This window comes from Trachurus japonicus, chromosome 16, assembly GCF_045865225.1.
Source record: "Trachurus japonicus isolate A0001 chromosome 16, Traja_1.0".
Lineage (NCBI taxonomy): Eukaryota > Metazoa > Chordata > Actinopteri > Carangiformes > Carangidae > Trachurus > Trachurus japonicus.
In genome coordinates, this window is record NC_140922.1 from 27,848,694 (window position 1) to 27,870,234 (window position 21,541).

A 21,541-nucleotide genomic window follows, 5' to 3' on the forward strand; every position below is an offset into this window, starting at 1 on the left:
ATTGGACAGAGGTTTGTTGCAAGAGTGAGAATCAATGTGTGTCTGAGTATACGTCTGAGGTTGTCTGGGGGTGTGTGTGGAGGATGTGTGGATGTGTGTGAATGTCGGGGTTGTGTAAAATCTTAGTGTGTATATGCATGTGTGTGTTGCCAGTGTGTAAGGACGAGGAAGTGACCTCCCATCAAGACATAAAAACCCCCTCCCCATCAGTGTCTGGGCTGATATTGCTGCATTAGCCGACAAGACATCAGTGGTGGTGCCTCAGTTTGTTGCGTTCACTGAAATTATGACAGCTGCCAGCCGTTTGTAAATTGCATCAGGGTCGTGTGTCTGTCTGTTTTTTTTATATCCCCGTCCAGAAGTGTCAGTCAGTTCGCTTTTGGAAGAGTGTGGAATTCATTGGAAGCCGTCAAGAAAAATATTTTTGCATGATTGGATATAGAAATTGGCCAGTGATGCGACACTTAATGCAAAACATCTGTCTGTCTGAGGTTTCTGCTTTTCCCATTTAACTTATTTTCCTCTTCCAGGTCCATTTCATTTGATTTCCCCCTCAGTTGGCCGCTGTTGTTTGGTAGATGATCACTCCTTGTGTTAAATAAAATCAATCAAATCTGAACTCTTCGTAGTTTTTTGTTTGTTTGTTTTTTGTTTTTTTTTCAGGGACCACCTGGACACCTTTTTTTTGATGACGTGACCATAGTTTGGGAACCTGCTGATAGAGTGACATTCAGGGCCTGTCTCAGATTTGAACAGCCTAGTTTATTTATAGATTGCCAATGGTCCTACTGCACTAGTGCATGTGTGTGTGTGTGTGTGTGTTTTGGGTGTGAGGGGTGGAACTGTGTGAGGCTTTAGATTCAGAGGGGGGTGTGTTGGGGTGGTGGATATGTTTTTTTTTTTGCTTCTCTACTGCTGGCTGCTGCACGTGCCCCTGAACCAGAGGCCTGGGGGTGGGAGGGTTGGAGGTTTGGAGGTTTGGAGGGTGGGGGGTGAGGGGGGGTTACCTCAAGGTTAGCCAATTCAAAGAACCGTCTATATTGGCTGCTGCGGCCGGCGAGCTCGAAGTGCTCTCCCCATACCAGACCGATTACCCTCCGCCCCTTTGTCAGACAGGCCCTCTGCTAGCTTTCTGAGTGAGGTCAGACCCCCACTCAACAAACCCATGTGCACCAACCCCCCCCCACCCACCCCCCCACCGCCCTGCAACCCAGACACACAGGCGCACACACACACACTCACACACACAAACATAAGCTATAACCCCTGTTTCACCCCCACTCTGTTGATGCCTTCAAGTCCTCCACATACGGCTCTGCTTCCTAGAAGTGAATATGTGTGTCAGTGCACACACTCAAGTGCTGCTGCTGAGAAATGGATGAGTGAAAATAAACCAGAGTTGTTTTAGTGTACTGTACCAAACCTTTTAAACACATATAACCATAAAATCTCTTCTGCTATTAAAAAAAAAGACGAGTAACTGATGATGAGTTAATGATGGTTTCAAAATCCGCCTTTTTTTGTGCTAAAAGAAAAGACCTGCTGCGACTTAAATATAACGATACGAAACAAGCACAGCACTTTATTTAGAAAATATAATCGCTGGGCACAATAGCCAATTAATGCATTCTGCATCTAATACGCCCAAGAGCTTCATGAATATTAATTAAGTCTACTGACACCAGACAGCATCACACCAAGCATGATTGAAACAGGGGGCATCTGCATAAAAAAAGGAAAGAGAAAGAAAGTATTTTTCTCCTCCTCTAGACCTGTAATGTGTTAGGCTATTTGGCTTTGTCATGTGAAACACAAGGCAGCAAACTAATACAATAAGATAAAGTGTTTGTTTATATCATCCATGTTGGGATTTTTACTTATTTATATACATGTTTTATTTATTATTCAAAACTCTTGTGTCCTTGTGAACCCAATCCCAACAGGCTGTTAGTTAGAGTCGGTAGGCTGCTATATCATGATTTGTTATGTTTTCGTCTGGTTGTGAGATTTCCGTAAGGCTCCTGAAAGCAGCATCCCCGCGCCCCCCTCCCCTCTGTCTGGCCCTCCTCTGCTGCGCTCTGATTGGCTGCGGCGCGCTGTCTGTCAGAGCTTGTGGGCGGGGCCTGAGCCGCAGCTTGAGTCTTGCTGCTGCGCTGTGTGGAAGAGGAAGGACAGCTGCTTTTAGCGGCGGAGGAAGGAACAGAAAAATCTGTACAATGCGTTAGACACACTGGGGCAATGGCTCGTCCCCGGATCTCTTACCACCACTAGTTCGTTCACTTCACTTCGCCCTTTTGCCGCCGCCGCGAGAGGAATATGGCGTGAAGAGGGGCGGCGGAGGGAGGAGGAGGAGGAGGAAATTAAAAAAAAAAAAAAAAAAAAAAAACAATCGTGGAAAATAAGTGCGAAACTGGTCGGGGAGTTAACTCGTAGTGGCGAACTCTGCTGCTGCGGCTGGAAGTGTTTTTTTTTTTGGTGTGTTTTTTTTCTTCACCGTCGGGGGGAACCGGACGGTGGCGGAGGCAGCGGCGGCGGCGGCGGCGGCTCTCTCCCCGGCGGAGCGGGAGCGGTGTCCCGGTCTGCCCAGCCCCATGCAAAACCTAACGGCCCCAGGCGGCCCCGGCAACTCCAATGTCACCTGCTCCTGCAACTGCACCGCTTCCCAGCCACAGGGAATGGAGATATGTGAGTTAACAGACAGTACTTGACCTTAAAAACACAGTAGTAGTGAGGAGGAGAGACTTCAGAGCTCTCTCTATCTCTCTCTATCTATAACTATATATTTATATCCGTTTTATGTGGCGCTCATAACAACAGAAGGGCAACAAATCAGACTTTTTAATGTCTTCAATGTGAAGTCTGCTGCTTTTCCTCCAGCAACCATATCAATTATTGATCTGCTCTGATTCCTCATCTATTGGGACTTACAGTAGAAAAAGAGGAAACTTTATGGTGACCTCAGTGCACTCAGCACTGTCTCTAATCTCTTTTGTTGTCTGCATTTGTTCCTACTTCATATTGATATTGAATATAATATAGACTGTATTCACACTTATAGTTGAGCTTCTGTAGTGTAGTATATAGAAGAAAACAACTCTTTCTTTCTTCTTGAACTTTCCTGCTTGGCCCTTTTCTATATGTTTCATGCTATAGGCGGTTGGTTTTAGGGTTTTAGGTTAATACTTTTGGAGGTTTAGCCCTATATAGGCCTGCCTGCCCGGGCTGTCTGTGCAGTGCACTGTGCACATGCTCCGAGGGATCACCACAGAGGGTTAAATAGTTTGCCTGTCAGCATAGACAGGAAACGCTGGAATGGTATGTTGTGTCTGTCTGTCTGCCTTGTGAGCAGCAGCCCTGAGCAGAAACTATCATTATCAGCCCTGGTCGTCTGCTGCTGCTGCTGCTGGAGCTGGATCCACTGCAGACGCTCCACTTTATGACTGAAGCAGCAGAGCATTTGGGAGAAAAAGCAGACAGACTCATCACATCACAGCTAGACCGCAGTGTGTGTGTGTGTGTGTGTGTGTGTGTGTGTATGTATGGATGCATCCAGTCCTGACAGATCTGCAGAAATAAACAGGAAACAAGGCACATAACATAGCAGACGTTCAGACAGGCGTAGGGAGTCTGCCAGACAGACAGACAGACAGCCAAAGGGAAGTACAGGGGGCTGAGATATGAACTCTGGTGGGTTTGGACAGCCAGACAGACATATTGACAGACAGACACACAGACACACAGACATGCAGACACACAGACAAGCCACAGACTGACGGACAGAGTTACAGTGATGTGTAATTTCCATTGGGGCCGAGGCCAGGCCTGGGCAACGTGAGGTGAACGGAGGATATTAGATTTAGATTTGGCAGCAGAGTGTGGTTGCGCTGACGCCACATTGTAACCAAGAAGTGTGTGTGCATGAGTGTGTGTGTGTGTGTCTCTCTCTCTCTCTCTCTCTTTCTCCTTCTCTGTGTGTGTGTGTGTGTGTGTGTGTGTGTGTGTGTGTGTGTGTGTTCGTCTGGCAGACACACTGGTGTTCCACCATTCGTTTTCTGTGGCATCATTGTACTGCTAGCCAGGAAAAACACACATAATCAGGCGTGAACTGGTGCATCGACAGACACCGTGATACAGCAGAGAGAGAGAGAGAGAGAGAGAGAGAGTCTAATTAGATAATCCACTAGAACTGCCTCGGACTTATGAAATGAGCAAGACAGGAAGTGCTGCAGAGAAGTCAAAACAATAGCGTAATGATTGATACTTGAGGTGCAGAATAAACCATGCAGCCGTTTTTTTGTGTGTTTGGTACTTCTTCTCCGGTGGTATCTTATCTTCAGTGTGTGTGTGTGTGTGTGTGTCGTCGTCACTTGTTGGTGTGAGAGCTCTCGGTTCACAAGTGGTTTGAAATCACCGTGTCCTACTGTAGTGACCGTCTGGTCTGAAAAGAGCCTCTTGTTTGTCAGCTGTGTTGTCATGCAGACTCTGCAAGGCTGAATAATGTAGCTCATGCTTTGATGATTTCTCTGGCTGAAGAAAAGAGCTACAGTCTGCCCTTTTTTTTCTCTTTCGTTCTTTCTTTCTTCCCTTTTTTTTTTTTAATGCGGAGCGGGAAGTCTCGCTGGTGTGTTTTCTCATTATTCAGACAAGGAGGAGGAAAATTGAAAGGGACTACAAACATAAGAGAGAGAAAGAGAGAGAGAGAGCACAGTGCAAACAGTGTGTGTGTTGGTTGGTTGGTTGGTTGCAGCCAAACCTCAGTCCACCACACTGGAGGAATCAAATCACGTGAAGAGGGTTAATAAAAGTCCTGAGGTCAAACATCTGGACTGTGTCATACAGATGTGTTATAAGGTTTAGCAAGTTGTTGTTGAGCAGAGTTTCTGTTCCTCCCAGTGGGGGAAACTGCTGCATGCCATCTGCATGAGCTGATTTCATTTTTCTAATATTTTTCAATGCAAATACCTTTTTGTCCTCCCACCCCAATCATCTTAACAGCAGTGCTGCTGTGGTTTCTTTTCTTCTCTTTTCTTTTCCCTAATATGGATCCCAGAATAAATGTTGAACACAAGTGCGGCAATCTGGGAAATGAAGTGGAAAAAGTTGGTTTCAGGAAACAAAACTAGATGGAATTATTTATGAACTTTATTTCAGTGTGAGGGAGTCGTCCCTGCACAGCAGGATCACAGATCTACGCAAACAGTGGGAGAAAAGAATAATGTGTCTTTATGTTATGAGGAATCAGACTGAATGACGCTGGTTGTTGAGCACCAAGTACAGAAAACTGTGCCAAACAACTGCCATTGGTTGGATTAGTTTCTGATGTCATGACGTGATCATTTTGCAGATTTAAAGGTCCAGTGTGTAAAATGGAGGGAAAACCGTGATATCTACCATTCAGATTTTAGTTTGCTCACTCGCTCGCTCGCACTCACCCCTCCCATCACCAAAGTGACGGTGGCCTCTGAGGACAAAAAAACTTGTTTACCACGATTGGGAGCACGGAGCGATGAGGTGAAGATCTAAACTATTTTACGATATATCTCCTGTTTCCTCCTCCTTCTTCTTCGTTATGAACACAAAACTCTTGAAACGTGCTCTCTGGCTGGCTGGGTTTTCCATTCAGGCTTCCTTACAAACATGCCGGCGCAAGATGGCGACGCTCTGTAAAGCAAGACCCTTGATATATAAAAGAAGAATTATAAGGCTATGAAAACCAAACAAATTGTATTTTATCTTATATATTCATGAAGTATATTCAGATTTTTCTATAAACCTTGACAAATATTACCCACTAGACCTTTAAGACTTTTGTGTCTTTGGAGTGCTTTGTGGATAAAAACGCCCTATATTATGGCTGCATATAATGCTAGTTTTCATTATCCAATAATCTGTAGATCATAAGTCCAGACTGACGTATTCAGATGTCTTAAGAGATATTCAACTTACTCTTATCTACAATATAGAAAAGCATAAAATCATTGCATGTCAGGAGCTGCAGTTAACAGATGTTCACCATTCATAAAAGCAGTTCCATTTTATTTACCTAAATGATTCATTTATGTCTTATATAAAAAAAAGTCATATATGGCATTTGTTATTGTCACACAGACCTGAACTGTGTGTCCGAAAACATCTGGATCATCCTCCTCCTGCTCCCTCACATCCACATATAAGCAGTAACACTGTTGGGAATGTGTCCATGTGTCAGAGACTTGAGTGTCTGTATGTGTGTGTGTCTCTCTGTGTGTATATGTGTGAGCGTGTGTGTATGTGTGTGTGTGTATGTAACAGTTAGCAGGGGCCAGCCAGCCAGACGGATGTAAACAGCCTGATCTGTAATCCTGTGTATGAGTGGTGTTAGTGTGTAGGTGGCAGCAGGGTCATCTGTCAACTACCTCAGGCCAAACACACACACACACACACACACACACGCACACACACCGCTACTTGTTGACTCTCTCTCTCACACACACACACAAAGATGTACACATAGGCACACACACTTTTACACCTAGATATATGCGCACACACACATATACACACACACAAGCACTCTTAGGCTCAGCCAATATTTACCCTGCAGTCTCTCCAGCCAGACAGCCAATCCAATCTCTCACTAAGCTCTTTGTTGTTTGTTTGGGGGGTTTGTTTGTTTTTGTTTTGTTTGGGGTTTTTTTTTTTTTTTTTTGCCTCTTTTTTTGTGTTTGGTGTTTGCGGAGGTGTCGTTGATGTAGAATTGGTTTGTTTTTGATTTAGTTTTTATTATTAATGAATCCTAATAATGAGCCTTGGTTTAAAACGAAAAAAAAAACTTCAAACTCAGTGTGTGAACAGAAAATTGAGGAACCTTGGGGAGGGGCGGGGCAAAGACAACTAAACAACAGCTTTATTTTTTTTTATATATATTTTTTTTAAGAAATCTTTTTCTTTTTAATCTTTTTTTCCGTCCCCTCCCAGACAGATTTTTTTTTTTTTGCAATCACTGCTCCTGTAATTAATTTCACAGGGAATTTCACAGCGTCTCTCAGTCTGCCACCTCTCCTGAGCTACGAGGGAGGAGAAAGGGGGGTGGGGGTGGGTGGGGGGCTCTTCAACTGGAGACAGTGGTGCTCGAGTTGCCAGGGTTAAGAAAGAGCTTCTTGTTTTTTATTCTAAGGAGGTGGTGATGATGTCACAGGGGTGTTTCCCACACACGGAGGAGCCGGACTCCCCCTGACCTTGACCTGCTGACTGTAGCACAGGTTTATTATCATCATTATACAACTTTGATTTTATTATCCGTCTGATAGTTTCATGCATAAACTTTATGAGTTTTGATCATTGCTTTGTTGCAGGATGTTTTTTTCAAAGGGATAGTTCAACATTTGGAGTTGTTTTAGAGGTAAATTCATGCAAAACCGCTGATGCGCGTTGCCTTCAGGGGCAGTTTTCTGGCAAGCAGTCCCTGTATTTACCTCTAAAACAACTCTGTCTCGTAATGTTCTGTTATTATCTCATAGCGTGGTGAATGTGCAGGTCACAACTTGTCCACCAGAGTGTTTTGGAGTTGTTGGATTGTGTATTTGATGAGTTTGATGAGGGAAACCAAGAAATCCCATTAGCCTCCGTAGCGTAGCTCTGAGCAGCTCGTGGCTCTGCTCCGCCATCCTAAAAATAGCTTGCACCGACAATTAAAGGTAACGAACCTACTGCTATGACTATAGGGATTATGGCAATGGGCCAATTTGTCAGACATCATCGTTACACAATAAATTAATGGGAGCCATCTCTGGTGTGCGGACTTCCCTTTCTTTTCATTGAGTATTTACCTTCTAGTCCAGCACCCAGGCCTACAGTTTTTTGGGATGTGTGTGTTTTTCTACTTTTTGCAATGGGCCAATTTGCCAAAATGTTGAACTATCCCTTTAAGCTACAAGCTCTGATGTCATGCAGCACTTCCTGATTGATATTTATTCAGCACGTTATGGATCTGAAGCATGATTCAGTTAATCAAGACATTAATCAGCAGATTGAAAATACACAGTGACGGTGCAGATGTTGATGAGTATCATGTAAAAATAGACGCTGGTTTTCTTTAGCAACATCGTGTTTGCTCAGTGTGAGTCTCAGCTTCCCCCTCCTCTGCTTTTTGCTTCATGTTTGTGTCTTGGCTCCTCCCACCCCTCATACACACAGACAAACACAAACACACACACAAACACACATGCAGCCGTTTTACAACTCATTACATTAAGAGCAATGAAAGCTTTCCCCCCAAAAAAGTGTTTGAAATCCCTCTTAAAGCCAAAAGATGGACAGACATCAACTGAAGGGCAGATTGGCTGATGGCAGGAAAGATGGCTCACCCCCACAACAACAACCCCCCCCCCCCCGAAAGCCGTCCGCCTCGGGACAACACTGCCCCAGAATTCAGGCCCGACATGTTTGGTGTCTGTTGGAAATTTTTGGATTGTTTTTTTCTTCCACTATAAGTTCAGTGGGTTTGAATGAAGCTTCAGAAACCAAACAGACTGAAGATTCTTCAGCTTCAGCTTCAGCTTCTTCTTGTTCGTCTGCATTCGTTCAGTTTTGCATTGGTGAGAAACCTTCAGCGTGTTTGTTTACATGTGAGCTTCACAGCTACATGTGTGATTCCCCCTGTTTGTTTGGGCTCAATGTGTTTTTGTGTTGTTGTTGTTGGAAGGATGTTTAACTCTACATCACAGTGTATGTCGTGTTCACACAGCAGCGCTTTTTTTTCTTTTCTTTTTGTTAAACCTTCCTCTCTTTGACAGTTTATTTTGCCTAAAATCAGCTTGACCCCCCCGCCCCTCACCACCACCACCTACCACCACCACCACCATCGTCCTTATCTTGCGGCTGTGCATCCCAGTGTGTGTGTTGTAGTTGTTGGAATCGAACTGACAACCCTCCCAGCTACAGACACTGTAGTTGAAAACGCCGCCCGGAGCTGCTCCGCTCTCTTCATTCAGATGAGCAGGTCCAGTTGAGGCAGCACTTTTTTTTTTTCTATTTTTCCTCCAAAGTCCCCACACTCTGAATATACCCCCCCCCACCCTCCTCCTCCTCCCAAATCCACCACCACTCCTCTCCCATCCACCCCCTCTTGTCTCTGCAGCACCTTCAGCACTCGCTGCTCCAGCTACCAGCAGCATTCACACAACCTCGTCACCGGCTGCTGGGACTCCCTTTGTGTCTAGATCCTGCATCCCCAGCCCCACACACACACACACACACACACACACACACACACACACACACACACACACACACACACACACACCCTAGACGTCCTCCATTAGATCCCAAAATACCCTTGGGACCAGAACAGATTTGTAGTCCCAGTGTGTTCGTAGACAGGCCATCCGTCAAGTATGTGTGGCTGTGGTGATGGTGATGGTGGTAGAGTGTGTGTGTGTGTGTGTGTGTGTGTATAGGGGGTTGTTGTTGGTGGTGGTGGTTAGTAGTCTGCTGTCTCGGTCAACATCTATTTACACACAGTTGAACTGTCTGAGATGCTAAAGAGCTCCGGTGAATGAATCAGTGCCGCTGTCTGCTGCTGCGTGTCTCATGACTGCAGGTCTGTAGACGTGGATGGGACGTATTACACACACACACACACACACTGGCAATCACACACACACACTGGCAAACAGTACACAGACATACTATGCCCCCTTCCTTTTTTTTTTTAAGCCATGGGGCCGATTTGTTTTTCCCAGCATTGGAACAAATGAAATGGTTGGCGTGTTTATTACCCTTTGTGAACCCCGTCTCACGGGATGTCTCGTCTGACTCTGTCTCTTACATGAAACAAAGCAGCAGCCAGTGCTTTGAAATTACAAATTCTGTTGTTTTTTTTTTGCTACATATGAAAATAAACAACCCCCCCTCCCTCCAAAAAAAAAGAAAAAAGAAAAAGAGGCAGAAACGCGGCGCTGCCTGCTGTTTTGTCAGACTTTGGGTAATCCGTTTGTTTATGTGTGCAGGAACACCCGTACAGTGGGAGACGGGCCGACACGTCTCCTTTTTTAGTTTAGTTTAGTTGGAGTTGTTGTGTGTGGGTGTGTGTGCTGTGCTTCAGAGGCAGGAAGGAAACTGATGAGATTTTACAGATGCCACTGCACAAGTGTTAACACATCTGGCCCATATAGGCTACCACGATAGCAGCTATACGTCTCAGGATGATAAAATAAATCCTATACAGCTGTGTGATGAGCTGCTGTACAATGTAAACATGAGGCTGCATGGGGCCTATGGCTGCAGCTGCCTCCCTCACATTTCCTTTTATAGTCTTTAAAACACGAAACTGTGGCTCTGCTGAAGCTGAACACTTGATGCATTGTATTCACAGAGGGATATGGTCAATGTTTTTAAAATTCAATATGCAATCAAAAGTATTAATCAATCCATCGCTTTCCATCTTGCAGCACACCAGAGCTGTATCTGATCGTTGTCTGGTCTGGTCTGGTACGAGCTTATCAGCTGCAACATGCTAAGTTGCTAACATCAGGCTACTTAAAGGGATAGTTCAACATTTTGGCAAATTGGCCCATTGCCATAATCCCTATAGTCATAGCAGTAGGTTTGTTACCTTTAATTGTCGGTGCAAGCTATTTTTAGAACGGCAGAGCAGAGCCGCGAGCTGCTCAGAGCTACGCTATACGGAGGCTCTCAAAACAACATGCACCGATAATTAAAGGTAATGATTGAACCTACTGCTATGACTTATGACATTAGGCGAATTTGCCAAAATGTTGAACTATCCCTTTAAGGGCCGTATATCCTCCAGTATGTACCAAAAAGTTGTTGTCAGACACAAATTAGCAAGTTGTTGCTCTGCGTCTTGAAGTCTTATTTTGTAACTAGACATTTAATAGTTGTCTGTGACTTATTGAGTGTCAGAGTGTGATTTCTTCAAACATGAATGAAATTTAAATCTGGAGTTCAGGTGAAATGAGCCTCAGCTTTTCATTAGCTGCAGCTGCTGCTGCTGCTGCATAACACACACACTGAATCTCTGACTGTACAAACCAAGGCAGCAGCAGTGTGTGTGTGTGTGATGTCGAAAAGCGATCGCCGGCTGCATTGTTATTGATTTTGTGCTAAACTGTCCATCATCAGTCCGACACTTGCTCTGGGACGACTCTGTCAGAGACGTAGTAGACGGTGGACTTTGAGCCTTTCCTGACCAGACAAGAAGAGCTGAAGGAAGTGAGTGTGTGGTCGTGCGGTGGTGGAAATATCATCAAAATATAGTGAAACACAATAGGAGCTGGGAGGGACATAATCGAAGCATGATGTTGTCATATGACGCCAGAATCTGCTTGTTTGGTGCAGACTCAAGCAAAAAAAATCACATTATATTATTCTCATCATGTAGTCACATATCGTCTCCGGGCCACGTCAGGCAGCTGGTGGAGGAGACTTACCTCCTCAAACTGGTTTAACATCCACAGCAGCAGGTGTTTCTTTGGGTTTTTTTTCTTCTGTTGCTGCAGGAAACATGCATCAGATTTCCATGTTTGGACCTGGAGATGTTTGTTGCTGCTCTGGTTTTAAAGGGATAGTTCAACATTTTGGCAAATTGGCCCATTGCCATAATCCATATAGTCATAGCAGTAGGATCGTTACCTTTATTTGTCGGTACAAGCTATTTTTAGAACGGCGGAGCAGAGCCGCGAGCTGCTCAGAGCTACGCTACGGAGGCTAATGGGATTTCTTGGTTTCCCCAAACTCATCAAATACACAATCTAACAACTCCAAAACGCTCAAACAGAGTTGTTTTTGAGGTAAATACAGAGACTGCTTGCTGAAAAACTGCCCACAACAGGAACGCACATCAGCGGTTTTGCATGAATTTACCTCTAACGTTCTGTTATTATCTCATAGCGTGGTGAATGTGCAGGTCACAACTTGTCCACCAGAGCGTTTTGGAGTTGTTGGATTGTGTATTTGATGAGTTTGATGAGGGAAACCAAGAAATAACTTTAAATAAAGGTGATTTGAAAAATTGAATTGAAATCCTATTAGCCTCCGCAGCGTAGCTCTGAGCAGCTCGCGGCTCTGCTCTGCCATTCTAAAAAAAAGCTTGCACCGACAACTAAAGGTAACAAACCTACTGCTATGACTATAGGGATTATGGCAATGGGCCAATTTGCCAAAATGTTGAACTATCCCTTTAAAGTAATGATGCTAAAATCATATCTACCTGGTGATTTTAGGTCATAAAAGTCCCACTGGTTCATAAGATGTCATATGAAATGTATTTTTTAGTTTAGCTGGTGTATTTCAGACAGACAGAGTGCAGTGTAATGCTCCTCTTGGTTTCGGTTCATCTTCATTCAGTATAAACCAGTCTCTCTCCATCAGTGATAACCAGCGTTCACCATTATGCTGCATGTTCTCCCGCTACAGAAAGTTGTTATTTGCTGCAGCACGAAGACACTGATCACGTGTGTCAATGTGTGAGAAAAAAAAAAAAAAAGCTTCAGCTTCTCCTCCTCCTGAGCCCATAAGTCGTTCTTTTCTTGTTGCTGATTTTAATTTGCCTGAACATAACTGCTGTTCTGTGTAGTGACAGACGAGCGATGGCGTGTTGCCTAGCACCCGCAGGACGCCGATCCGTGCAAAAATGCAAAAAAAAAAAACACTTGAGTTTTACAGCAATTTTTAGCTGCTGGGAGTAAAAATAAATAAATAAAAAAATCACCGCCACAGATTTTTTTTTTGTTTTTATTTTGTGTCTAATCCTTTGTTGTGTTATTTTGTAAATGCTATATATTATTTATGGTCGTTAGTAGCAACAAGGCTGTTTACTGAGGACTGTTATTCCTCCTCGTTGGTGCCAGAGTGTGTTAATTTACTGTTATGAGGCATTTTTATATCAGTTTTGCAGAGAAATATAGCAGCAGTGATTTCAAATGAGCCTCTTATTCTAATGTGCAACACACACACACACACTAACGGATGTGTTTCACTTTCCCCTGACAAGTGGGTTAACAATTGTAATTTTCATAACAAAGTGTTAACTATTGGAACATGTGATAGGCCTGTAGGTGTTGTAGAGCTGTGCAGCAGTAGCAGCAGCAGCAGGAGGATTAAACCTGATTCATACAGTAACAGATCTGTTCACAGGAGCTAATGGATGTAACCCAGATGCTGTGGTTGATACTACACCCATAGGGAAGCTCTTCCCTCACACAGCTGTAATAACCCAGCTATGTCTGTCTGCTGTGCTGTGCTGTTGTCTATGGGCTCTTTTATTGTTATTTTATTTTTTATTTATTATTAAAAAAAAACATTTTAACCCAGTTTAACCTCCCACCCTGAAGTCAGACAGTACAGGATGTGAGTGGGAGTCATAAAAAAGAGAAAGAGAGAGAGAGAAAGAGAGGAGCCTCTGGTTACCCAGATTCTTCCTCCTCCTCCTCCTCCTCCTCCTTCTTCTTCTTCTTGGCGTTTCATTAGTGATTCAGTGAGTGGCCGCCGGTCTGATTTTTGGTCCCCGTCTCTCTCTCTCCATCCAGACACAAGAGAGGAGACAGCCATGTCTGATACCTACCACCCCCATGTCTCCCCCCCTCCTCTGTCTCTCTCCTCCTCCTCCTCCTCGTCCTCCTCTCCCCCTCCGCAGCCACCAGCTGACCCCAATCAGGCACAGAGCCCGCTCTATTGTTTGGCTGGGGAGAGGGGACTCTTGCTGACACACACACACACACACACACATAGACGCACACATAGACGCACACACACAGAGATTCAGACAAGAGGTCAGAGGGAGATAGAGGCCGTCTGGTCTGGTCTGGTCTGGTCTGGCCTTCCTCTTTGACTCCCAACCCCCCCACCCCCCCACCCACCCAGCAGTTCCTCTCCTCTCCTCATGCAAAGTGTTTTGGCTCAGCATTGTCTTTCTAACTCAGTTATCAAGCGTCATCGTCTAAATGAACGTCTCGTCTCGTCTCGTCTCGTCTCGTCTGCACCGTGGACTTCTGCAGACACAAGGGAGGCCGTTTTGTTTTCGTCAAGGAGAATGCAGCTCCTGACTCTGCTTGTTTACTAACCTGACAGTGACACAGCAACACAATCTGATTGGTCAAGTTGGCTTTGATTAGCAGATTGATGCATTTCTGATGCAGTTTATTAGCAGTTGATGCTACATGGTTTACACTGTGGGCATCAATAGAGATGCTGCATGGGAGACTGTGAGGCCTGTGATTGGCTGGTGTTGTGTGTGTTTTCTCCTCCATGTTTGATGAGTGAGAATGTATAGATGATGTATAGACATTTGCTGTGGGGCGATATGAAGTATCACGTGGTCTGATCGGTGATTGGTGATGATGTCAGTGGGTCACATCCAGTGGTGAGTCATGGGTCCAGCTTAAGTCTGACATTTTTCTGTTTGTCAGTAAATCTCATGATAATTAAAAAAAAAAAACAGAGCTGCATTGAACACTGAAATCTAAAATACACATTGACGTGACAGCATATATCTTTTTTGCGTAAATCTGCATCATTCATTTTCCTATTTGCTGATTTTTTTTTTATTTAACTCTGTGTCTTTTCAATCTCTTTCTAAATAGCACTGAATCTGAGAGTTTCTACCTTTTTCATTGTACTTGTGCAGTGACAGTAAAGATATTCTGGAAAAAAAAAATCCATGAATCATCATATTAGCAAATATTCTGCTATATGTTAATCTTCTGTGCTGGATAATAGAAGTCCATTGTTCTCTAGAGGCCATTAACGACACAATAATGACACTGTTGCACTGTGTAACGACTTCCTTCCTTTGGTCGACCCTTAGAATAGCGAATACTGATTGTGAGTAATAAAGGAGATCGGTAACAGAAAACTTCTGCTGCATAAAGTTTAAGTGTTTCTCCTGTTTATATGAATGAAGGCAGACTGAAGAACAGAAACACCTGTGTGCATGTGTGTGTGTGTGTGTGTGTGTGTGTGTGTGTAATGTAATACAGCTCAACAGCTCCATACACTACAACCTCCACAGTTGAATCAACAACTGTCTGAAACAATTACAACAAACACTGAACATTTTCACCTGCGTGGAGGAGGACTTCCTGTTCACCAGGTGTTCCTAATAAACTGACAGCTGAGTGTATATTAGTAACTATGACGACTTGTATCTGCAGGCTGCATAGTGTGTGATTGGACTTTACTGGCTGCTCTCAGTCAGCACGTTTACATGACAGTTGAAAAGAATGAATTATTGCCTTAATCCGACTCTAACGGGACGACTTCTCCAAATCCGACTAAAACACCCTGGAAGTTTTCTTCTGCATGCATACACCTTAATCAGAGTTTAACTGGACAATGCATGTGCTTCACAACAGTAAAGGTGACACAACTTTAGCACAGAAGCCAGCCCCAACCTGGCAAAGAAAATAAAATAAAAAAGCAGCGTCATGACGCTATGAGCATAGCTCGATTTAGCTTTGCATGTAAACGTACTGGGTGTTGGTCTCTGCAGGGAACTGTGTGAAAATGCATTGAAACAGCACTGTAAGACAGGAAACAAAGGAGCAGCATTAAGTCCAGGAAGTAGTGGAGCTGTGCAAAGAGCCCATTAGTTTCAAAGAAAAAAATGACCAAAAAAAAGTTGAAGGCAGGAAATATCTTATTCAACTCAGAATTCATTCATTCATTCATTCAAAAAAATAGGAAACACAATCAGTGAAATAAATAAATCATGAAAAGACTCCTATAAATAAAGACAAAAGAAAAGAAATAAAAAATAAAAAAAACAAAACAATGCAGATCTTCAGTATGTCCAAAGACATTATATCAAAATGGGCATGTTATTTAATAGTTTTAAAAGTTTTCTTCCTCCTCTTACATCAACATTTACATAGAGTATTTTATTTTCCATTTCAGCAGAGCTGGTCGCTAAATTAGCTTAGCATTCATCAATAGCATCTCTCTCTCCTGTTCTTTTGCTCAGTGTCTTGAATCAATACACAACTTGTTGTTCAGAAGATTGTGGTGTTTATGCAACTTACAGAAGTGTCTGTGTTTATTTATTCTGAGCTTTTCCACTTTTCAAAGTTTCCACATGTGTTTTAATTTGGCCTCAGACCGATGGAAAGTGGAGGAGAGGACGTGAGCGACACACTTCCTGTCATGGTCTGCTCTCTGATCTTCATGCCTGGCATTCTGCCGGACGGACGCTAACTTACGTAGCTCCTGGCTAGCATCGCTGCCGCTGCCGCTGCTGCTGCTGCTGCTATATCCTTGATGATTAGCGCTCGTGCTCGGTGCAGCATGGAGATCATGTGTGTGAATTATTAATATAGGTCATAGTCACTCACAGCATCCGGCTTGGCCCAGCCCAGTGCCACATCCCAGCGCTATCGCAATACAAGAAGAGCACCATGCCTTCCCGCAGCCAGGCCCATCTGTCGGCCAGATTAACCCAGGGGATCACCTACATCAAGGTCTGCGCCGGGTGACGCTTCATGAAAGGATCCCACCAAGAAACCTCACCCCCCCACCCGCCCTCCGCCCCCCCCATACCCTCCCTCCTCTCTCTGGTCTGTGTGCCGTCATGTGACTCACACTCCACAACAAGTCGCACCCTGCTCCGTCTTAAATCCTCCTGCGATTGTATAATAATGATTCATCCTCACACAGTCCCCGGCCACTTACATGGGTTTTTTACACCAATTATATTTTGAGACAGGAATTTTAATGGGAAGAGTTTATGAGGTCCTCAACAAGGAAGTCGCCTCCCCATGATGAATTGCATCCATATATGTGTGAGTGTGTGTGAGTGTGTGAGTGTGTGTGTGTGTGTGTGTGGGTGGGATTGGGTTTGGGAGTCCCATTTCAGGTGCCAAATTGCTTTCCCTCACTTAATATGTGGCTGTTGCTGCAGTGGATGTCTGGTCTGCTGGTGTGGCTGGATCTCTAGGTGTGTGTGTGTGTGTGTGTGTGTGTGTGTGTGTGTGTGTGTGTGAGTGTGTGAGTGTGTCAAAGCCCTAAACAGAGACAGACCTGCCCTCTCAGCTGTTTTTTGTCTGCAGGAGCACAGAGACAAGCTGCAACTCTCAATCACTGTGAATCAGCCTAAACTCTGTCTCTTATATTGTCTTATTCTGCCTTCAATATTTTTTTTATAACCCTGACGCCTTAAAGGGATAGTTCAACATTTTGGCAAACTGGCCCATTGCCATAATCCCTATAGTCATAGCAGTAGGTTTGTTACCTTTAATTGTCGGTGCAAGCTATTTTTAGAACGGCGGAGCAGAGCTGTGAGCTGCTCAGAGCTACAGAGGCGATTAACGGGATTTCTTGGTTTCCCTCATCCAACTCAACACACATCCAACACTCTGGTGAACAAGTTGTGACCTGCACATTCACCACGCTATGAGATAATAACAGAACGTTACCAGACAGAGTTGTTTTTAGAGGTAAATGCAGAGACTGCTTGTTGAAAAACTGCCCCTGAAGGCAACGCGCATCAGCGGTTTTGCATGAATTTACCTCTAAAACAACTCTGTCTGGTAACGTTCTGTTATTATCTCATAGCGTGGTGAATGTGCAGGTCACAACTTGTCCATGAGAGCGTTTTGGAGTTGTTGGATTGTGTATTTGATGAGTTTGATGAGGGAAACCAAGAAATCCCATTAGCCTCCATAGCGTAGCTCTGAGCAGCTCGCGGCTCTGCTCTGCCGTTCTAAAAATAGCTTGCACCAACAAATAAAAGTAAGGAACCTACTTCTATGACTGTAGGGATTATGGCAATGGGCCAATTTGCCAAAATGTTGAACTATCCCTTTAAAAAAAGTGTTAAAACATTTCTTAAAAGCTGTGCAGTCGTCAATCAGGAAAACTGGCCGTGATCTTGACCTGACTTTTTGCCTCCTGTCACGAAAGAGAAACAACCACGAGCACAAGCACCGCTGAAAAGATTTGTAAAAAAAAAAAAAAAGATAAAAGCTTGCGTGTGTGTATGTGTGTGTGTAGGTGTTGCTAAGTTGCCGACATCTCTGGTTACACTCGGTCTTTGTGTCGTCCAAAAGAGTTTTTACCTCATTGAGTCAGGAGCTTCTTTTCATTTCGCAATATTTGCCTTGAGCATGAACTCCCCAAGTGGTACTTCTACAAGAGACGGAGAGAGAAGAGAGAAAGGAGGAAGTGGGTGGTGTGGGATGAAGGAGTGCACGAGAGAAGGCTACAAAGATACAAGAGAAGGAAAAGAGAGAGAGATAGAGATAGAGGAACACGAGGAGGATGGAGATGTCAAGTCTGCGTTTGTCCCGGCGATCTTCGCGTTGACTCTGGAAAATGAATTTTCATGAAGATTCCATGAAAAGAAAACAACATTAGAGAAACGTTTCATTTAACATGATCCACCTGACCTCATCAGCAGAGCCACACATTAAAAAAAACAAAAAAAAAACTACATGCCCACATTTTTAATTGAACAAGAGAGGAAGAAGAATGGCAGCAGATTGGAGAGATGACTCAGAAAATCACAGCACTTTTCATTTCAGGACTTTGGCTTCATTTGTCTGAGGTTAGAGTTCAAGAACTTCTTATTCAACCTGAAACCAACATCAAATTTGATTTTCACTTTTTTTTTTTAACAATTTTTTTGTCAAATGTCTCACCCACTGTTGTGTATGAACTTTCACATCTTTTAGTGAAAGTTAAACTGAACTAGAAGAAAGTTTAGTGTCACTTCAGGAACAGCTTTAGACAGAACATTTGATTAGAAATGATTCAATACGTCCATTGGTAGAAATACGTTTTTGTTTTTTTCTTATGGTTTCAGCCTCTTCAGAAGTTACAAAGACTTTGATCATTCAGTCAGTTACTGTAAAGGTATGGCCCTTTTCCTCTCCACAGTTACAGCTCTAGTGGACTCTTTTGCAGTACGTTATTACTTCATAGGAATGAATCTGCAGATGAATTAGTCATTAAAACTGTTATTTCCAAAGCTCTTTTGTTTGGGTGGGGTAACCAAAGAGGTTGAGAACTTATATCAGGACTGTAAATTAAAATCTAAATGGGAAATGGATGTATATGTGTGTGTGTGATCAGCTGATCGTCTCCCTCAGTCTGTTTAGTTTAACTACAAAAACACATTTCCCACCTGTTTTTTGTGGAGCAGCTGGTAGAAAACTCACTAGTCAAATGATTGTGGCATTATAGCGTTAATTAGCTTCAATAGCATCGGTGTTGTTGTGCGGCTGTTTAAACAAACCAGGACGAGTCTGAGTCTGAGATTTCAACTATGAACAACATTAACGATCCAACTCTTTAACACTGTTTCCTCCCGTTAGAGCTGCAGTCTGAGCTGTGGATGTGGATGTGCTGCAGCTCCTATATACACACTGGCTTTGTCTTTTTTTGTCTTTTTTTTTTTCTTTTTTGGAAAGACCCAAGCTGCTCTCCACTCAGCCTCCCTCTCCTGTGTCTGATCCCCCCACCCGCAGTCCCAGGTCTATTTATACCTCCCTCCCTCTATCCTGGCCATCTCCAAAACTCCACCGCCATTACTTAGAGAATAGTTCGACCCCCCCACTCCTCCTCCTCTTCCCCCTGTGCATTGCCTGCTTGCTTCTTCTTCTCCTTCTCCTTCTTCTTCTTCTCCTTCCTCCTCCTCCTCTTCTTCCTCTTCTGAGGCTTTTTTTTCTCTTTTTCAGTAGTTTCCTCTGTTGTCTGCAGCTGTTGCTCAGCACCGCATCGTAGTTCAGCCCGCGGTCACGGCCAAGTGTTCCAGCGAGGAAAGAAAGAAAAAGTTTTTTGATAGGATTCTTTCCTTTTTTTCTCTCTCTCTCTCTCACATACTTCCCTTTATCTTTCATTTTTCTCCATGTATACGTGCACAACTTGCTTCACTCCCCCTCTCCCCTCCCCTCCCTTTCCTCTGACGCTGCTTCCCTCTCAGTCTCTTTGCTTCTCTTTATCACTTCCACTGTCTTTATCTTATCTTTTGGTCTCTCTTCCGCTCCTTCCCTCTTCTTTTTCTTCTTCTTCTTCTTCTTTCCCCCCCTCTCTCTTCTGTCGCTCGCTCCTGCCTAATCCTGCCTGCCAGGCATTGCTTCATGGTTGTTAAGCATCTCAACCTGAAGAGGGCGGGGAGGGGGAGGAGGAGGGGAGAGGAGGAGAGGAGAGGAGAGGAGGGGAGGAGGCGCTATAGTCACTGAGCGAAGCCTATTGAGCAACTTAAGCGTGGTTGTTTTACTCTGTTGGCTCGGCACAATGAGGCTGCATGTGGAAGACATGTTTACAACCCTTCATCTGAGACTGGGAGGGAGTGGGAGAGGAGGGGAGGGGGAGGTAAGAGACAGAAGGGAGGTGGGATAAGAGAGAGAGGGAGGCAGAAATGATGACGAAAGTATATATAGTGAAGTGCAGTGAAAGAGAAGAGGTGGGATACAGAGAGGAGGCTGAAAGAGACAGAAGAGGAGGAGAGCAATAAATGATGAAAGAAAAAAAGGATGGAGGGATTAAAAAATGAGACAGAAAGCAGATGGAGGAATACAGACTGAAGCAGGAGTGACAAAAACGAGGAGAGACAGACATAAAGAGAGAGAAAGACAGACGAAAATAGAGAGATGGAGGCTTTCCATCTCGGTGGAGAGACAGTGAGTCATAGCAGAATAAAACACCATGCAAGCATATGCTGCCGATGAGGAGCCTTTTTTTTTCCTCTTTTTTTTTTTTCCAAAATGGAAACCATGATTTGTGGGCAGAGATGAAAAAAAAAAAAAAACACAGCTGAGCAGATTAGAGTGAGTTATTACAAACAGACGTGGTGTAATTACACCGGAGGAGGAGGAGGAGGAGGAGGAGGAGGAGGAGGACGTTTGTCTTGTGTTGTCTTCTGAAGACACTGAGCTGTTTCCTTATTATTACATTTGCTGCATATTTGAAGTTTTGTACGTCACCTGTAGCCGTACGTAGTTTGTCTCATGATAGATGTCCATCATCACATCAGATCATCTGTGGATCATTTATTCAGACTTTAAAATGTCAAAAAGTTTTGAATAAATTCACCCCCTCCATATGTACTTCCTCGGCTTTCCTCCTGCAGAGAATCTATCGGCCAATCAGCGAACAGAGGGGAATGGCGTTGAGGTTGTGCACTATCAGTTGGAAGTTGTAGTTCATTCATTATGGCAGCGGAGATGGATGTTTGCTCACACATGGTCGTTAAGTGCAGCACAGACATCAGGACCAAACGTCATGCAGCCATTGGGCAGAAAGGCAGATCCAACAGAGTCTCCACCTACCAGGAAGTAAATGTCTCTCAAAGGGGAGTGGCCAGTCTCTTTGCACTAAGTGAAATGAAGTGCAGGACACTGATGGAGCAGGGATGCAGGCTTAGATGATCGGCTGATACCCGATACCAGTTCACAAACTGTAGACCTTACCATGTGGAAGACAGTGAAGGCACCAGGCTTGACTTTGACTTTACTTTCCTAACTTTGTAAAACGTTGTTGCTCCGTGTTTATTGTCTACCAGCGTGCTGTAGCACACGTCTAGGGATGGGAATTGATAAGATTTTAT

General features: G+C 44.0%; 1 protein-coding gene across 3 annotated transcripts in view; it reads left to right on the top strand.

The window, feature by feature from the left end:
* Positions 1 to 21,541, top strand: part of LOC146972554 (low-density lipoprotein receptor class A domain-containing protein 4-like) — a 220,104-nt gene that overhangs the window by 173,194 nt on the left and 25,369 nt on the right. For 2 of the 3 annotated variants that reach the window (XM_085802971.1, XM_085802972.1), the window contains exon 1: positions 2,171 to 2,685. The exons of the other annotated variant lie outside the window; for it this stretch is intronic. In XM_085802971.1, coding sequence (XP_085659097.1) covers positions 2,592 to 2,685 — 94 coding nt within the window. In that variant the 5' untranslated portion in view covers positions 2,171 to 2,591. Of the gene's footprint in view, positions 1 to 2,170; positions 2,686 to 21,541 lie in introns of those variants that run through there. 3 annotated transcript variants of the gene reach the window in all.